A 19406-nucleotide genomic window follows, 5' to 3' on the forward strand; every position below is an offset into this window, starting at 1 on the left:
GGTAAAAATGTTCAGAAACACATTATATAAGCGATATTTTGAAAATCTAATAATTCTAGAAATGTTGAAACAAACAACAATTTAGAACGACTTGTCTGATTTATGACTGTAAAAATTAAATATCACTAAGAACTCCTGAGTTATACAAAGCGTGGTGAGTGAATTTATAATATACATATAAAGCATATTATGCACGTGCATTCATCGAAAACATAACTATATGGTGCCAGATAAAATTGTATCATAGGATCGTGTAATACCACCCTTGAATATGACCCACAATGGCGAGCAAATATTAATCCATCTCTCACGGGTATAAACAGTTTCATACATAATGCGACACCATCCCAATATACAAAGTACCGCCTCCAAACGAACACACAAAAGTTTATCAAAACAGGTAACGTAGAGACGTACAAGTGAACTAATGACGTATAGATGTAATGATGAAAAGGAGAACTGGTGCCGTAAAAAACAAATTTCATTGAAGAAGTTCCAAAACCAGAGCTGTTTTAGGAATATTTATACAGTACTGTTGACGACGTGTGATTTTTGAGATTACGTGCGGGTTGCGTTGTTTAAAAAAAATAACGATGACACTTAAAAAAAAAAACAAGCGATTACGTGCGTACGCCGTTGAAAGAAATATATTTTTATGAAATTAACGTATAAATTATAAAAAAATATATGTATATAATCCTAATTGCGTCAATTTTAATGTTCGCACTCTGAGTAGTGTACACTGTAATAAACAAAAAGAAGNTATTCGCACTCTTAGTAGTGTACACGTACACAAATAATTCAAATCTCTCGAAAAAACTTTTCAAACATGTCGATCGTGATCTTATATAGATCCGTTGACGCGTATCTTGCCAGTTCCATCGACGACGAGGTAAAAGAACGAGTATTCCAGACTACCTATCAACATTAAAGTCGCTTCACCCGATTAGTATTGTTAGCTTGTTAGTATTGTCATCGATCGCGATTAACGTTGTAACGGTAAATCATTTCGAGACGTCCAAATAGACGACACGCGTTAAACACATGTGTTATTTGTCATAAGTTACATTATTATGATGAGTAACGTAAATCGTATTGTTTATGATAAGTAACATGAATCACATTGTTTATAACAAGTAATATAAATCGCGTTGTTTATGACAAGTAACATGAATGANTCGCGTTGTTTATGACAAGTAACATAAATGATGTTATCTATGACAAACAGCATGCAGTATTTAAAAAAGACGACATGTCGTCATAAATAATACGTCTTACCAGTGCAATTTTATTTAATAAAAAATAATCACGTCGGCGGCAATCTTTCTAACATATATTACACTTTTCAGAAAAAATGTTCAGGCCAGGTTCGATGATTTTACTAGCTTCTCTAGTCGTCTCTTCTAAGGGAACGTGGACGTCAATATTATTATTAATTTATCTATACCAGAGTAATCGCAAAATTTAATGTTTCACCCTTATTTTAATATTTCAACATTTAGAAATCGTTAAATCGTTAAACTATAAGTAATTATACTAATCGTATAATTAAAATCGTTAATATAAATATCGGACAGTTATTGTTTATAATAGTCAACATTATCGGTTCCCAAATTTATTATATTATATAGAAAATGTATTCTGTTTAATCATAGAATTGAGATGCTGATTAACGATTAAATAGGCACGATTAGAGACCGTCGATTGTTGAGTATGCGAGAAGTAAAGAACCTCGAATCTAAAAATTAAAAAATTTTAACATCAAAGACGTAATATAACTAAAAACAAAAAACGGCACAGGGGGGTCGCGGCACAATGGTGACGTGGCATAGTTAGGTCAAGTAAAATCACTATCATAAAAGATGCTTCGATGCAATTCTGTAGGTAGTGTTTAATTTAGAATTTGGTGGTTTATAAGTGTAATATATTAATATATATATACAGGGTGATTTTTTTATCATAACCCACTCAATTACTCGCAGAATAATAATAATTTAAACCTTTTTATTGTTTTATTATCTTTAGTTTCACATTATTCTTGAATTTTTAACTATGTAATACTTTTTAAGTTCATCTCTTATGCCTTGGAAGGGGGTCAACTTTGTTTTTTTAAATGGTAACACATATTTTTAATTTAATAAAATGTTTGAGTTTTTAATTTAATGGTAAATGGCATTTGAATTTTTAATATAACTTTATTAGCTTATTAGATATAAACATTTAAAGTTTCAAAATTTTGAGTTAATATACATGTATAATACACATGGGATTGTAAATACAGGTAGTTAATTGGATTTTTATGACATTGCTGTCTCAGTCACGGATTGTTTATTATCAATTATGATTATCAATAGATATACTTTCTGTATTGTCAGTTAGTGTATTTATAAACTCACAACAATGTACCTTACTATCATTGATAATAACAATGCTGTGTACCTGCTAATATCGATGTCATAAAAAACCAATTAGCTACCTGTATTTGTAATCCCTTGTGTATTATACCTATATATTAACTCAAAAATTTGAAACTTTAAATGTTTATATCTAATAAACAAATTAAGTTTTATTAAAAATTCAAATGCCATTTACTATTGAATTAAAAACTCAAACATTTTATTAAATTAAAAATATGTGTTACCATTTAAAAAAACAAAGTTGACACCCTTACCATGCATAAGGGATGAACTTAAAAAGTATTACATAGTTAATAATTCAAGAATAATGTGTAACTAAAGATAATAATAAAAAAAATTTTTTTAATTATTGTTATTCTGTAAGTAATTCAGTGGGTTATGATAAAAAAATCACCCTGTATATATACAAAGGGATATGGCGTTAGTTAAAAAAAAAAAAAGTATATCGAATGAAAAAGGGCTATAAATGTTATTTCTCATAAAAAAATTGTATTGATCCATACACTTTTCAGTAAGTTAGAGCATAATGCTTTATAATAAAGTTAAAAATGTAATATATAAAATCAAGAATTTTTACACAAAAATGGCATTCGATGGCTATTTTATTTTTCCATGATAAAGTATATTACATTAGCTTTAATTTAAGATACATATAAAAGTGTCAGACTTTCCGGAACACTTTCATAAATTAAGTTGAAAAAGTACTACTTTCTATATGCATTTTTTATTTTTGAACCCCTCTATTAAAGGAAATGGTCCGATTTAAAAAAAGTTTGTCGAATGAAATATGTAAATAAATATTATTTCTCATAAAAAAATTGTTTTGATCCATACATTTTTCAAAAAGTTATAGCATTTTATAATTAAAAATGTAAAATATAAAAACGAGAATTTTCATACAAAAATAGCATTTGGTAGCCATTTTCAGCGTGAAGACAAAATGAAGTCCTATTTTTTTATTTTCCATAACAAAGTATATTACATTATCTTTTATTAAAGATATATTTAAAAGTGTCAGACTTTTCGGAATACTTTCAAAAGTAAAGTCGAAAAAGTTAATTTTTTGTGAAAAATTTGTCATTTTAAATCCCCCCCTGTTAAAATTTTAACACAAAAATAGCATACGCTAGCCATTTTCACCGTGAAGATATAATAATGTCTGAAATTTTTTTTTTTCATAATAAAGTATATTACATTAGCTTTAATTTAAGGTAAATATAAAAGTGTCAATATTTCCGCAACATTTTCAAAAGTTAAGTTTAAAAAGTTAGTTTTTGTGAAAAAAAAAGTAAGACAACTTTGAAAAGTTGTCATTTTTAATCCCTCTCTGTGGGCAGGTAAAGAATCAAGTTTATAAAAAAAATATATCAAAAGATAGTTAAAGACATGATGCATCTATAAAAAAAAATTATATTGATTTGTTCTTTTTTGAAAAAATTTTGGCAGTTTTAAGCCAGTTGTTTATCATATCTGTTTATGACTTATGTTGTTTACGGTATCTTGTTTTTTTGACGACTTTGTTTTTAATTATTGTTGTTGTTTTTGACATTCTTGGCATTTTGGTCTTCCTTTTCTGCACCGACAGTTTTCCATTAGGTTGATAGTAACTTTTTCTTGTATTGATCTGTTTTCAGTGTTGTTAGTTGATTTTCTTTTTATCTCGTGTATGAAGGGTAACCAAGTTTTGCTTATTTTCCATCCGTCTTCTCTGGACATTTTTTCAATTTTCGAGGGTAATGTCTTCGACTAGATACGATTTGTCATCTTTTGACGTATCGTTGAAAGAAATCGGTTCGATGATAGCTGAGAAAAAGTGATAACAGACACAATAAATGAAATAAATAAAAAAAAACACATCATAGTAAAATTTAAACTTCTCAGCTTCGCATTGAAGCTAAAAATAAGAGTGGCTAGAGGTTCTCGGGGTATGTATGTGTTTATAAATATATCTGATATATTGAAGATTGATTATTATTTATCACCTGCACATAAGAAATACTCTAATTTGTGTGATTCACGTATATCGTACTGCTTTATACAATTATTTTACTTAATTTGCTTTCAACAACCTCGTCACTCTAATTGTTTATTATTGAATTTCCTTTGATGAAGGTATTATTAAATAAAGAAATGTTTTCATTTATCACTAATTATCTTAATAAACCAGATATTTTGTTATGAAAGTGTTGAAACTTTCATGGATTGTCATATTATTTGAAAATTTTGAGGATTTATCCATGTTTGCAGTTGATTGCTGACGTTTCGGACTCATTGCAGAGTCCATCTTCGGAGCGATAGTTACTGCTCGGTGGCTTAAACTATACTGACGGCTTATCTTGTTATTAGTCTGTTTTTATACATTGGTTGTTTATCATATCGGTTGTTTATCATATCTGTTTATGACTTATGTTGTTTAAAGTATTTAAGTTTTTGCTGGTGTTTTTGTTGACGACTTTGTTTTTGATTATTGTTGTTGTTTTTGACATTCTTGGCATTATGCATACATAATCAAAAATATCAACAAGGCAATCAGAAAAGCAGAGAAAAGAAAAAACACAACACGCAATGACGATGAAAAAAACAAAGAAGAAGAAGAAAAGAAAGGAACTACATACAGGGAATCACTGACCGCATTTCAAGAATCGCACAAAAACTTAAACTGAGAATTGTTTTTAAACCGAATACAGTCGCAGGATCACTACTCCGGAACCCGAAAGATAAGCTACCAGAGATGNACACAGTCGCAGGATCACTACTTCGGAACCCGAAAGATAAGCTACCAGAGATGCAAACTCTTGTGGTAAATCCTAAATTGGACAAACAGGAAGTGCTATTGCAACAAGAATAAAAGAACACGAAAAAGACGTGGATTACCAAAGAACAGAAAAATCCGTAGTAGCCGAACATGCTAAAAACAATGGACATGACATCCAATTCAATTTAAAATACTAAACAAAGAAGCTCATTTTGGCAAACAAATGTACAAAGAGGCAATAGAAATCGAAAAATGTCCAGAGAAGACGGATGGAAAATAAGCAAAACTTGGTTACCCTTCATACACGAGATAAAAAGAAAATCAACTAACAACACTGAAAACAGATCAATACAAGAAAAAGTTACTATCAACCTAATGGAAAACTGTCGGTGCAGAAAAGGAAGACCAAAATGCCAAGAATGTCAAAAACAACAACAATAATTAAAAACAAAGTCGTCAAAAAAACAAGATACCGTAAACAACATAAGTCATAAACAGATATGATAAACAACCGATATGGTAAACAACTGATATGATAAACAACCAACGTATAAAAACAGACTGAAAACAAGATAAGCCGCTAGTATAGTTACAGTAACCGAGCAGTAACTATCACTCCGAAGATGGACTCTGCAATAAGTCCGAAACGTCAGCAATCAACTGCAAACATGGATAAATTCTCAAGCTTTTCAAATAACAAATAGTAATANAATAAGTCCGAAACGTCAGCAATCAACTGCAAACATGGATAAATTCTCAAGCTTTTCAAATAACAAATAATAATATCTTTATAAATTTTTATAACTTATCCGAAAAAATTACAATACTAAATTATTATGTATCAATCTCATACTAAAATATCATAGAATTACTAATTAGGAATAATGAAGGAAATGGGAGTTAATTTTTTTTTTTAAATAATCCACCAATTTCTTAATATTATGAGTTGATTTTGATACACATATACATATAAAAATATTTTTTTTTTTTTAATTTTGTTACATAAGTTGATATAGTGTAAAATGTATTGTTTCAATTCATCTTAGTAAAACTACATTTTAGAATTATTTACCACTCAATAAATTGTGTTACTTACCATATTAGAGTTTTTTGTAAGTTCCAATATTTCGCTTAAAATAATCCAATATCACATAAATATGTATATATATGTTCTATATTTTATAATGAAATTAAATGTTATTTCATGTTCAATTTAAAAATATTTTAAATAGAAACTTTCATGCCACACCACAAATACAAATATTTAATAACAGATTAAATTAAAATTGATTTCAATTTCGGAGCGAACTAACTATCGCTTTAAATCAACTATCGCTCCGAAGATGGACTCTGCAATGAGTCCGAAACGTCAGCAATCAACTGCAAACATGGATAAATCTTCAAAATTTCCAGATATTCTGTTTAGATGAATCATGTCTACAGTTGATGTCACTTTTGTCGACATGTATGTTAGTATATATATGCGCTAGTAGACGCATCTGAAGTTACACAATCTATGTTAACTCATGTTGAGGCCACGTAAAAGGTTATAAAACGTTTCACTATGCCGCTAATGATACTGAGTCCCTCCTAACAGTGCGCGACAACAGTATAACCACTATCACGATTGATAACGGTTCCAGCATCGTTATCAATCAGCCGGCCACCTGTTACACACAACATAACACAGTAATTTTGGGGATCCCACCTTTGCCACGAACTGATGATGCTCCGACATTTACATACTTCGACATTTGACAAAGTAGTAATTATTACGAACATCTGGTACTCCGACTATCTGATACCATAGGTAACCATAACCACGACGGATTTTACTCCGACATTTAATAAAAAATAAAATGTGGTAATAACTCCGACATTATCGATAGTTTGATTATGCATCGAAAGTTATATTATATTTCGATTGCATTGTTAGTAATAGGGTGAATTGATCGTATATGTTGCAACGTCAGGGTCACGTGGCTACAGAAACACTACATTATTAAATTAATTATATTATTTTTAATAATATTGAAAAATTTAAATTAAAATGTTCTATTCAATTAGCATTTATTTGCTACTATAGTTATAATACAATAATATACATTTTGCTTATTATTTTCTGGTACAATTTCTCACATTTGACATATGTTATTAATACTCGAATGATAATAGTCATTCATTAAGTAACATAAAATTAATAGTGTTTAATACAAATGTACATTTTTGAAAAAGTTTTCTCTATTGTTAGAATATATATTTATCTTTGAGAATTTTATTTTTTAATTATCCAATAATTACAAAATATTTTCATCAAATCAAAAAACTGTTAGTTAACTGTTTTTTCAGTCGATCCACAAAATTTTATCTAACAGTAACTTATTTTTTAACATCTAAAAGATCCATTTGAAAACTAATTTTTCTATAACAAATATGTGCTGTAAAAATTGTCTTGTGCAATTTTATTAGTGATTAATTCCTAAGTGTGTAATATTAAAAAATAATAACTAATATAACACATAAAATTGTTTGTACAATATAAAATCATTCTTGGGGATGTCTGGATTTTTTCCTGTGCTGCATTAGGATATCTAAGTATAAAATAACACAGTATATCCAACTTCAATGCAGTAATTGTTGAACACATTTTTTTTAGTCTTATTACTTTCTGGAAGTTTCTTCCAATAGGTTTTTATAGACTCAGAAGAGTATGATTAATTTTTCTTTCAGCAATTTTAATTGAAAATTAATTACTAAAATTATTTTTAACTTATATTAAAAAAAATTAAAATAGTATTAAACTGTGTAAGTTTTGCTACAAGTCTAATATGAGTTATGCTAAGAATTAGTAAGTTTTGGTTATATATAAGTAGAATTAATTTTTTCTTATTTAAAAATTCTGTGTGTCATCTAAAATTAAAAATATATTAACTCATCGTTAAAAAAATTTAATTTTGTGACATGAGTTTTATAATCAATGTTAAATTATAAGTAAAACCATTATAATCTCCAGTGGTGCTCAAAAAAAAGTTAAAAATATTAAGGAGTAAAAAATTATTTATTTAAAGTTCTTTTTGTTTAAAATCTAATATACATTTATTGAAATCAGTTTAATATTTCCTTGAAAAAAATATCTGAATAGCCTTTCCTTTTTTTAATAATAATTAAATTTGTTGGACAATTTTCTCAGTGGTCCAGTGAGAAAAAAAATCTTAAATTTAATGAGGGCCTTCTGAGCCAGGCCGACACTGCGAAAAGATGATTATTTTGCCAATGTTTTCATCTCGTTAGCTTAACGCGTATCCTGCAAATACAAATGTATTGTTTTATAAATACAAAATGAAGTTTTTTTAAAAATTTGAATTAATTTTATATGTACTTTTTAGAATATGAAAGCATATTCCAAAAAAAATAAAAATTAATTTTCAAAATAAAATCACGTAATGTAATGTATTATGTTTTGTAAAAATGTAATTATATATATATATATATCTTATAAAAAAAGTTGTACAGTTTCAATATTACATTATTATATTTGATTTCCATTTAATGAGAAAAAATGAATAATTGTTTGATTATCAATCATGATTATAAATTAAAATATTTCACTCTATACGTGTATTTGACAAAACTTCAAATAATCATAATGCAAATGAAAAAAAATTGAACTATTATTTAATGAATTGACTGCATATTTTTAATCGAGTTAGTTAAGTTTAAAACCAATTTACTTAGCAGAAGATTTTTGTAAGTTTATGATAAATCATAAACTATTGTCCACTGTTAACTTATAACTGCCTTGTGTTTACTTAATTTGACTAGAGCGTAGGAGTATTGCAACAAAATATTTGGGAACTCTAATTACATAATTTTTTACCTAATCTAAAAAAATATTTCTATACAACAAGAAATACAAATTAATTCATTTTCGGTATAGTCTATGGCAGAATTTTAGGAGACAAAGCCCCCTCAAGTCTCTCCAGATTGCGGTCAAATCCAAACTGGACTGAATTAATTTCGTTACCCACCTTTGAACAATGAAATGATATTAAATCATATTTTTGTTTGATTTCATATGAAACTAATTGTAATGACAGTTTTAGAGAATGGGATACCGAATATCTTTATAAACGCATCTGTTTAATAACGAATACTATCATCATAAAAACGTACCTCTATATTTTTTAACTAAACTAATTGAATGTTATAATATTAATGTGCTTACAATGTTATAATAAGCACTATTAAGGAGAGGTAAAAAAGATTTTACGTCTGAAAATTGGAATCGCTCTTCTTTCCCCTCCAAAAAAAAATTTAAGGGCTCACACCAGTTATGTTACCTTTATGTACCTATTTTATCAAAAGTCGGATACATTTCGGGGATCTTTATTGTAATAATTATTCGTTAATAGACATTAATCAATTATAACGCTATTTTATTATATTAATTAATATTTATTAATTAGTGATAAGGGTTATATTTTTCCATCAGATAATATATTGCTACGATATTCATCTACTCCGAAATTTGATAATTTTTTAATCGATTTCGCGAATAATCGATATTCGGAGCTAATTTCATTCGGAGCAATCAATATTCGGAGTATTCGTCGTCGTAGTAACATCCAAATTTTTGTAACCAGGTATTCGTAGTAATTGTTGTCGGAGTAAATGTATTCGGAGGATTTTTTTACAGTGTCGGAGTAAATGAATGTCGGGGCATCATCAGTTCGTGGCAATCTCCGGAACCCGTAATTTTGTAGGCTAGAGTTAAAATATAGTTATAGTTTTTTTGAGTTGTTGAAAAATAGTTTGAATATTTTTAAGAGAAATTTTTGTGCGATTTTTTTCATAATTATTAGTTATATTTTACAGCCATAGGGCTCGCATTGTTTATTTAATCTATTCAAACGTGTGATATTCTAACTTGAACTGTAATATTTGTGATAAACTATTTCTATTATTATATTGACTCTGTGTATTACTTGCTGGAAAAAGTTGTGTGTTGTCGTCTGTCTGTTCTATTGTATTATATTTAGTTGTGTGTTATTAGTGTTAAGAGCAGCTGGCCAGTTTACATTAATCATCTCACTGTGAGTATTGACTTTATAAATTGTAGTATAAGTAACTTAAGTTTATCTTACAATTGCATCTACATATTTGTTAGTCTTATTAGTGTAAATTGAATTATTGAACAAATTGTTGTGTGTTGAGTAAAATTTGTATCATATTATCATCCTCGCGCATAAGGCAAAGGGATTACAGTCATAAGGACTTGAGCATATAATTCAAATTAAATCAAAGAAATTTTTTTTATATATATTATTTATTTAATAGTTTGTATTCATTGTTAAATTTTTTATAGGTTATTGTGTATACTATTTTTCAGAGTTTAAACCTATTTTATTATTGTTGAGCCAGAAGGGCTATCCTTTATATTTTATTTATTACTGTTGATTGTTGTCTTCCGATTTTATTAATATATCTGTGATAAGTGCAATTGAATTATTTATTTATTTAGTTTAAGAGTACACACAAAAACATATACACACACAATACACACTGGAGCACTACATAGATCACTGGTTTTGCGCAGGCGACCCCTCCCATCTCCAGTGACTCTATTACCACACTACACACTAACAGGTTGGTCAGCCGTGGAGTGGTATACCAAGAAGCTAGACCGTTTGGTAAAAAGGTCGTAGTGACCGGGTGAGGTATTTTACTATTTAATACCCCCGGCCCAAACAACTCGCGTATAACTATTTCTCTAATACAACTATANTACACAATCTATGTTAACTCGCGTATAACTATTTCTCTAATAGAACTCTATATTAAATCTATTCAAGGTGAAAATTAAATTTATTCTTTGGTATATTATTTTGACCCTTTTTGTATATTTATATGGTGTATTTTTTGGCCTTGTAAATAATGTTTTATACTAACGCATTTATAAGTTTAATAATTTATAAAACAATAAAACAACATTACTTTCTTTTGCAAGTAATCTCTTTCCAAGTGGCCTATGTCTCTTCAGTCATCCGCAGAATGATCTAGGGTAGATACGAGCTCAATTTAAGTTCTTTGCACAATAGATTATACTAGTATCTTACACTCTGATTGTTCACGCTATTTCCTTTCGGAAAAACGGCTGAGATCAGACTGGCTAGTCGAAAAATGAAAAGACACTTCATAGAAGGCTAAAAATTATTTGAAATTTGGACTACGATATTATTGTGCTAGTACTCAGTCCAGCCAGTTTGTGGCGCTTCAATAAGTAATAGAACACAATGCAATCTAATCATGTAATTTTTTGAAGTGTGTATATATATATATATATAAAATAAATGAATACCAATATTTTATATGTGTTTGAATATTTGAATTACCAAAAGTATTCGGCCGAAAATAAGATGTATAACCATTTCTCTAAATCCCAGCGATTAGAAATGGATATTTCATTTCAAAAAATGTGTATATTTGATATAGAATTGTAATTTAAAGCAAAATATATATCACTCAGATTCCATATACGTGTACTGACCGAGAATACCACAAAGACGAGCACAGTCGTGTAGTTATAACTCTTGTCGCGGTAGAAGACGGTAAAGTTACCAAGAGAGCACCCGAATTTGAGGTAAAATGGCCTTTTTATAACCCGCAAAACTATGTTACCGATCTCTGGTGAGATTCTTGAAATATCTTTTTTTGTATTTCATTGATTAATGTAATAAAATCTTTTACGTGGGCGTATTATGAAATGCGTACGAGGGTTGTTGAATTTGTGTAAGGGTATTATTTTTTTTATTCATCTTAACCACGGGAAACGCTGATTTGTTGATATATTTTATTAAGTATATGNTTAACCACGGGAAACGCTGATTTGGTGATATATTTTATTAAGTATATGTATTATTTGCTACATGTATTAAAATGTGATACTACGTTTAAAATCGATAAATTTCAACATTTATTTCAATTTTTTTTTTTTTCTAAAATTTGCCTTAACTTATTGAAAAATAAACAAATCAAAATAATTTTTTTTATATTAAAATCTCAAGTAATTTCTTTTTATTTGATATAATATTTTTGTAAAATTGACCTTTTATCTACACACAGGGGGAAATTCAAAATAGCAACTCTTGCACAAAAATTTAACTATTTCGTCATAAGTTTTGAAAATATTCCGGAAATATTTCGAGTTTCAAACATGTCCTAACGACTTATCTTTTACGTGCAAACGGCTTACGAAGTTTAAAAAATACTATTTTGGTGTTAAAAATTTCGATTTTAAATTATCAACTTTAAACTGCTATAATTTTTTGAAAAATGTGTTGATCAACACAAAGTTTTGTTTTTAAGTACATTATATATACCTCTTTAATCCGACATTCTTTTTTGTGAAATCGACAAATTTCTTCTTATACAGGGGGCGTTTAAAACTTGAAACGTGCGTATAATAAGTAGAACTTTTTCAACTCAACTTTTGAAAATGTTTCGGAAATGCTGCACCCAATAAAAATATGTTAAATTAAATCTTATATTATGTACTATAAATTAAAAAAAATTGTCTCGACACCTTATCTTTTATTTTCAAAGGGCCTCCAAGTATCAACTTAAAGTAGTAGTTAATTTTGCTTTTGGAATAATCCACCAATTTCTTAAAATTAAACACTATCTACAGATTTGCATCGAAACGTCTCTTATCATAGTGATTTTAATCGCTGTCAGATATCGTCTACTCTTGTCCTAATTATGTCATGTCTATATTGTGCCGCGACCTCACTGTACTACCTATTATTTTTATACTGTTATACTAGTGTATTAGTATTTTTTTTTTTTAATAATTGCCATAACTTATTAAAAATTAACAAATCAAAATTTTATCTTATATTGAAACCGTATATAATTCCTTTTCATTTGATATAAATTTTTTGAACTGACTCTTGACCCAACCACAGGGGGGATTCAAAAAAACAATTTTCGCATACAAGTTAAATTTTTTCAACTTAATTTTTAAAAATGTTCCGGAATTATTTACACATTTATTTAATCTCAAATTTAAGCTTATAATATACTTTTATTTAACCTCAAATTAAAGCTTATATAATAATAAAAAAAAAAAATTCTAGATATAGATGGTCTTCATGGTGAAAATGGCTATCATCATATTCCAAAATACGCTATTTTCGTGTTAATGTTCTTGGTGTTGTATTTTAATTTACTCTAATATACCTTATAAGGGGAGTACACTGATTTTATGAATATTACATATATCTAGTTAACGAAGAGTATAAAAAGTTAAACATATTTAAAGTTGTTTTTTGTTTTTAGTCGAAAAAAATAACTTAACAATTTGAATCAATTTAAATTGCCAATTATATCGAACCATGATGACGACGAATGTTTGTCGAATAGATAACGCTAGTGTCTTTCAATTAGGCTTTTCTAAATGGTACAATTGTATTATTAATAAAAATGAATGAAATTAGTTTCGATTCATAAATAATCAAATTGAGTTTTTTATATTCTTATTTATATTAATATATCATATTCTCATTAATATTTATGTTCTTATTAATAATTAATATTATTTTAGTAATTTTATTTCCCTGTGATAGTTAAATGTTAAGATTTAGTCTAATTTTTACCGTAGATATTATCCAAATTCTTTATGTGTACTAGGGAAATTTATACATTTTTTCTGAGTATAGTCGCATAAAAGCGTTGACTAATATTACGAAATATAAAAATTAATATTTATGAAATATTATATAATTTTATTTTGTGAAAGTCTATTTTTGATTCCGATGAAAGTTCTTGTAGTCCAGTGTATTTATTCACAAGTAACGAAAAAATTTTTTTAGAAGTATTACATCAAACACTTTAAATTTTTATACTAATTTAATTAAAGTAACATATTCAAAATAAAAAATAATAAATATTAAATATACGTTAAATGTATATTCATTCATATGTTATACTTTTATATCAAAAAACAACTAATCAGGATAGAATTAAGGAAATAGGAGTTGACGTTGTTTTTGTAATTATCCAATTATTTATTAAAATTAAATACTATCTACAGATTTGCATCGAAGCTTTTCTTATGATGGTGATTTTAATCACTGACAGATATTGTCTATACTTGTCCCAACCATGCCACTTCCAAATTGTACTACCATTTTTTTACTCAATTTACTTCTTCAGCAGAGGTCACAATTTTTTTTAATATGATTTGTTTTTTTTTGGCTTACTATTTAAATACTCACCACTTATTAGAAATTATTGCTCAAAAAACATTTAACATATATTTATTTGAATACAATACATCCAATGTTTCAAGAAATTTATCTCGGTTTTTATAGTGAAAGAAATTAAAAACTGGCTTTCCTATTAAAATAAAATGGAGATAATATGGAAGATAAAGCTTCTATTGTTTTCACGTGAGTTTGGTTCACGAGATAGCGCGCATTAAGCAGTGCAGCGTTACCAACTCGGCCACCGCATCCATCTTTATGTAATACTCCACTGTGATACCGGATTTTTTTATACTGTTATATTAGTATAGCAAAGTCAATTAAAAAAATTATATCTCAGTATTAAATAGAACGCTAACGATTTTGTATTTTTAAACGATTGAATGAGACAGCTTGAGAACGATAGTAATCACCCGGATTAATTCAGATATAAAATTATCAAATGTTGTAGTGTAAAAAAAAAGGAAATGTAATCGAAAGATAAATTTTTATTTCCAATAAAATATAAAAATATTTACTTAGTTAATCAACAGTCGTTAACTGTATGGTTTTATGGTACTAACGCACATGTTGTCATACTTAATTCCTTGAACACATTTTTTCGTAATTCTAATTCTTTTTCAGCGTCATAGTGATTTCTATCATAATAGCTTTGCAATATAATTTTCTCTGTGTTATTAGGCTTTTCGCGAAAAAACATACGACGATGCTTCATATCTTCTTCGATAGTATAATTAAAACCAACATTTTGTAAAATGTCAAATAACTTATATATTTCTTCAGTAGGATATAATTTTTGAATTTTTTGAATGTCTGTCAACATTTGTTCATCAGCACATTGCCAAGGTGGAAGAAAATAATAATGCGAAATGATTTTTTCGACAGTAATCGATTTATTCATAACAGCAGCCGTTAAACTTTCGAGTTCTTTTTCGTAGGTTTCTAAACATTTTAATTTTAGTAAAACTACCGACATATTTACTTATTATTTGTTTCTATTTCACGGGCGTAACAATTAAAATTTTATTTTAAAATAAACTAAAGCCCAATATTTTCTTAAAACTATGGCGAATTTTTTTTGTAGTTATATCGAATTCACAACGTTTTGGACAATAAGACTGTTTAATGTCGAACGTTTGTACGTAACGTATGCAAGTTCTAAGCAATAAGCTCGAGAAAGCAATAATTAAAAAAAAAGTTAAACGTGCTATCTTTTTAGAAATGGTATTTATACTAAACGGATATATTTTTTAAACGGAATCGCGTTAATAATTTAATTATAGAAAAGCATTTCTGGCGCTTAAAATTCAATTTAAATATAGTTATTAATTACAAAATATACGATGATTACCATTCGTTTAATTTCTTTTTAATTAATTTAAAGTGTTTCTTTTTACTTTCAATTATGGAATCGGTAATCTTTATCCAAGTTGCCCCTTTATCAAAGTTCTTAAAAATTGAACAGTTTTTTTACTTATTAAATATCCTGTACGATAAAATTTATATTATTATTCATATTTACCTAGGTCCGACGTTTTTTTAATGGAAGTTTTGCACAAGAGACAAATAGAATTATTGAAATTTAAAATTAGATTTGTGCATGTATTGCACATTTTGTGCATACAAGGGTATGGTATTTTGATATTTTTTGATTTTTGGCAAACAGGACACTCGTCATTTTCTGTGAAACAGATACAGATAAAATACATTTTATGACAATTGAAATTAGATGAATGAATGAAGTACACGAACATGCAATTTATAAATTGTGCTACAGAAGTGGTAGTGATTAAATATTTAGACTGCGATCATTAAAAAAATACTTGGAATTCCAGTTCATCTATTACACGATTATACTATCTACAATACTATTAACTATAACAATCTATGTAATCTCTGTATTACACTTTATCAATGCCGGCACTAAGTCTTACAGACCGTCCGTGTTAGGAGGGGGGGTTGATGTGGGATGAATTCAAATTTTCATTTAATTTCATTGAACATATCGTATTTATCATAAAATATATTTTATCGAATTGTAGTGAAATTTTTATTGCGTGTACAAGTCTGTAATTTTTAATATTCCTATTCAAATTTTTTTTTATCGATATCTATCTGTGACATTGTTTTAAAGTGATAAAATCTAAATGATTTCGCTCACTTAAATTTGAGATTGAAAAACAAAATCCTAAACAATATCAATTCAGTGCGAAAATTTATACTGAAATGGTACAAATCGGTGCAAATCTAAAATGTCATCGGTTGGCCAGGCCGGAGTGGTCAATGCATGTGTTTCAAGCCCCGCATATAGTAGAGGCGCAGTAAAAGTTTTATTCGGGAAGGATATTATTGGTTAGAAAAACTTTTATTAGGCTTTTCAGACAAAAAACAATCGTTTTTTCGTTATACAGTCATTTTTACTGGCAAGTCTAGGATAGACTTACCAGTAGGATACTTCATCCCTGTCATTCTCGGGACGGTAACCTGTAAAACTTCGCTTCGGCAATGGCTGCAGTACTAAAAATAATACTTAATAATAAATTAATCGTAATAAATGATCTGAATGTTGACATTTTCATTGGATGTTCGACAAAATAAATATTCAATTACTAGATACTCCGTTTTTTTAATTGATCGTTTGAGTTCTTCGACCATTCGAAATTATATAACACATTTAATATTAGCTATTGTAACCTATAAGTAGTTATAAACGCATAACGCAGAAGTCGTGTTGAAAATTATAAAAAAAAAATAAATCATTTTCAATTATTTATTTTGATTTAATTATTGTATACCACCTCGTATACAATATTGGATATTGTATAACTAAAGCCCAATTTAAATTATTCGTGTATTAAGCAATACTGAAAAGAATATATATTATTTTTTGTAAATCTTAAATTCGAAATATTTACTGTATACATTAATCACGTCTATTTAATTAGTAATTAGCATCTATTCTAATCAATAACAATAGATTTTTTATATTATAATTAATTTAAGAACCAACATTTTTTTTTTCAATTCAATAATAATAATTTTTGAACAATTTATAAACATTTTCATATTTTACGATTACTTCAATATACATAAATCAAATAATATTTACATCAACGTACCCATAGAAAATGCAAATGATAAAACTAATAAAATCATTAAACCCTTCTTGAACATCATCTGAAAAGCGTAATTACAACTATAATAATTTCTGACATAATTATATTTTATTACNCTATAATAATTTCTGACATCATTATATTTTATTACATTTTTTCCATATATTTCCTAAACTTTCGTTTCTAAGAAAATCAGTATTGTAAAATTAAATAGATTCACGGAGGACATTCATAAAATCCATACGAGTTGTCGCAGTTATAATTCGTAGAAATTCGGTTATAAATTAACGGATTTCCGAGTCATTCTTGAATTTACAGTTAGTTGAATTTGAAAAATAAAAAATTTTTAGCAATTAAATTTCACCTCGGATATCATATCAGAGGTAAAATGTATTATTATGTATATTTATAATAACGTGTTGTTTTTTAAAATGAGACGTCTCAAAATGAATTTACCGTTATGATAATTGTAATTAATAAATGTTTAAAGCTATAGAAGTATTTACGTTTTACGATAAAAAATTGTAAATAAGCGCAGTGCCTCACAATGGTATTAAATAGGGCTTACCTAATATTTGCCTTTATGTAATACTTACCGAAAGAATCAATCTTTTTAACGCTGATCGATAGTCTTAAAAAGTTTTTTCCTCGTTCGCGATTGAACTAGGGAACACGTCAACAGATTTAAAAAACACCACGTTGTGCATCGTGATGTTTGAACAGTTTTTTGAATAGATTAGATAATTTTTATTTTAATTTTCAGTGTACTACATTTTAACACGTTTTGAAAGAAATAAATCCAAAGTACGAGAATAATATTTACGTAAAACTGTACAAATGTAACAATTAAATTTTAAGTGAAATATTATTCAATGGGATGTTAAAAACTTATTGCACAGGAAATGATGATTTTATTTTTAAAATATACACAATACCGTATCTCACGCACATTAATTAAGCTGATATATTTTTTATATACTGTAATTCCAATTGAATAGTTGAAAATATGATTTTACCGTAGCATTCTATTACATAGAATACGTGATATTGTGCTTTTTATTTTTAATCAATTTTAACCGTAATTAGAGATATGAAATAAAAAAAAAATTTTTTTTATTACAGCCATTTTTTTTTCGACTTGACTTGATTTGTTAAGTTTTTTTCACGTTTATAGCGATTTTCAATCCCTTTTAGTCGATATTATCGACTTTTAAAGTGACGTAAAAAGTAAAAATAAAAAATAATTTTCATTTGGTAGAATAATATGATTTATAAAAAAAAAACAAAATAATAAATTTATCCTATAAAACGAATGTTATACAGCGTTTAATTTATTTATTTTAATGTCGTAATATTTTTTTTTGATTTTTCTTAATTTAAATTGAAAAAAAATTTACTTAAATAAATTTTACATATTTTGTATCAAGCGATTTTTATGCGTCGTTTGATAAAGAGTATTTTATTTATAAAAAATAAATCGATACACACACACGTGTATGTTACTAGGAAAAATAATATACGCGCATGCAGAGAATGTTGTATGGTAATGGGTGATAGTATTCTGAGCGGCTTTATATATTTTAGAAAGACATATATGTATATACAGGGTGGCCCACCACTCATTGACAACATAAATAACTTTTGATCCAGTTAATATTTTTAGTTGATTTTTTTTTTAAATAATAGTTATACGTTAGGTCTATAGCTATATCTCAATAATTAATTTTTTTACATTTTATTAAAAATATTAATTATTTTAAAATTTTAAATAAAATGTAAAAAAAAAATCTAAGATAGCTATTTTGTAGAGTAGAATTTAAGAAAAATTTTAGTAAAAAAATATCTTATTAATATT

General features: G+C 27.3%; 2 protein-coding genes across 2 annotated transcripts in view; both read right to left on the minus strand.

Annotated features, from left to right (window-relative positions):
* Positions 1–18125, minus strand: part of LOC126897405 (uncharacterized) — a 38291-nt gene extending 20166 nt beyond the window's left edge. The window contains exon 1 of the mRNA XM_050670966.1: positions 18120–18125. The gene's annotated coding sequence lies outside the window, so the exon portion shown is untranslated. The remainder of the gene's footprint in view (positions 1–18119) is intronic.
* LOC126897404 (uncharacterized) lies at positions 14906–18275 on the minus strand. The gene is made up of 4 exons (XM_050670965.1): positions 18148–18275; positions 17555–17612; positions 15958–16116; positions 14906–15377 (listed from the first exon to the last, which is right to left on the minus strand). The coding sequence occupies exons 2-4, from the start codon at positions 17610–17612 to the stop codon at positions 14986–14988; spliced, it is 609 nt and encodes a 202-aa protein (XP_050526922.1). The 5' UTR covers positions 18148–18275; the 3' UTR covers positions 14906–14985.
* Positions 18276–19406: the final 1131 nt, after the last annotated feature.

This window comes from Daktulosphaira vitifoliae, unplaced genomic scaffold, assembly GCF_025091365.1.
Source record: "Daktulosphaira vitifoliae isolate Bord-2020 unplaced genomic scaffold, ASM2509136v1 Scaffold_2, whole genome shotgun sequence".
Classification (NCBI taxonomy): Eukaryota; Metazoa; Arthropoda; class Insecta; order Hemiptera; family Phylloxeridae; genus Daktulosphaira; species Daktulosphaira vitifoliae.

What these genes read in the sequence shown, in the direction of transcription:
- LOC126897404 (XM_050670965.1), bottom strand. Translation starts at nt 17,612, where the DNA reads ATGATGTTCAAGAAGGGTTTAATGATTTTATTAGTTTTATCATTTGCA. An exon ending in ATCATTTGCATTTTCTATGG is followed by an intron (nt 16,117 to 17,554) that starts GTACGTTGATGT and finishes TCTGTTTCACAG; the next exon opens with AAAATGACGAGTGTCCTGTT. An exon ending in TAAAAAAACGTCGGACCTAG is followed by an intron (nt 15,378 to 15,957) that starts GTAAATATGAAT and finishes TAAAATGTTTAG; the next exon opens with AAACCTACGAAAAAGAACTC.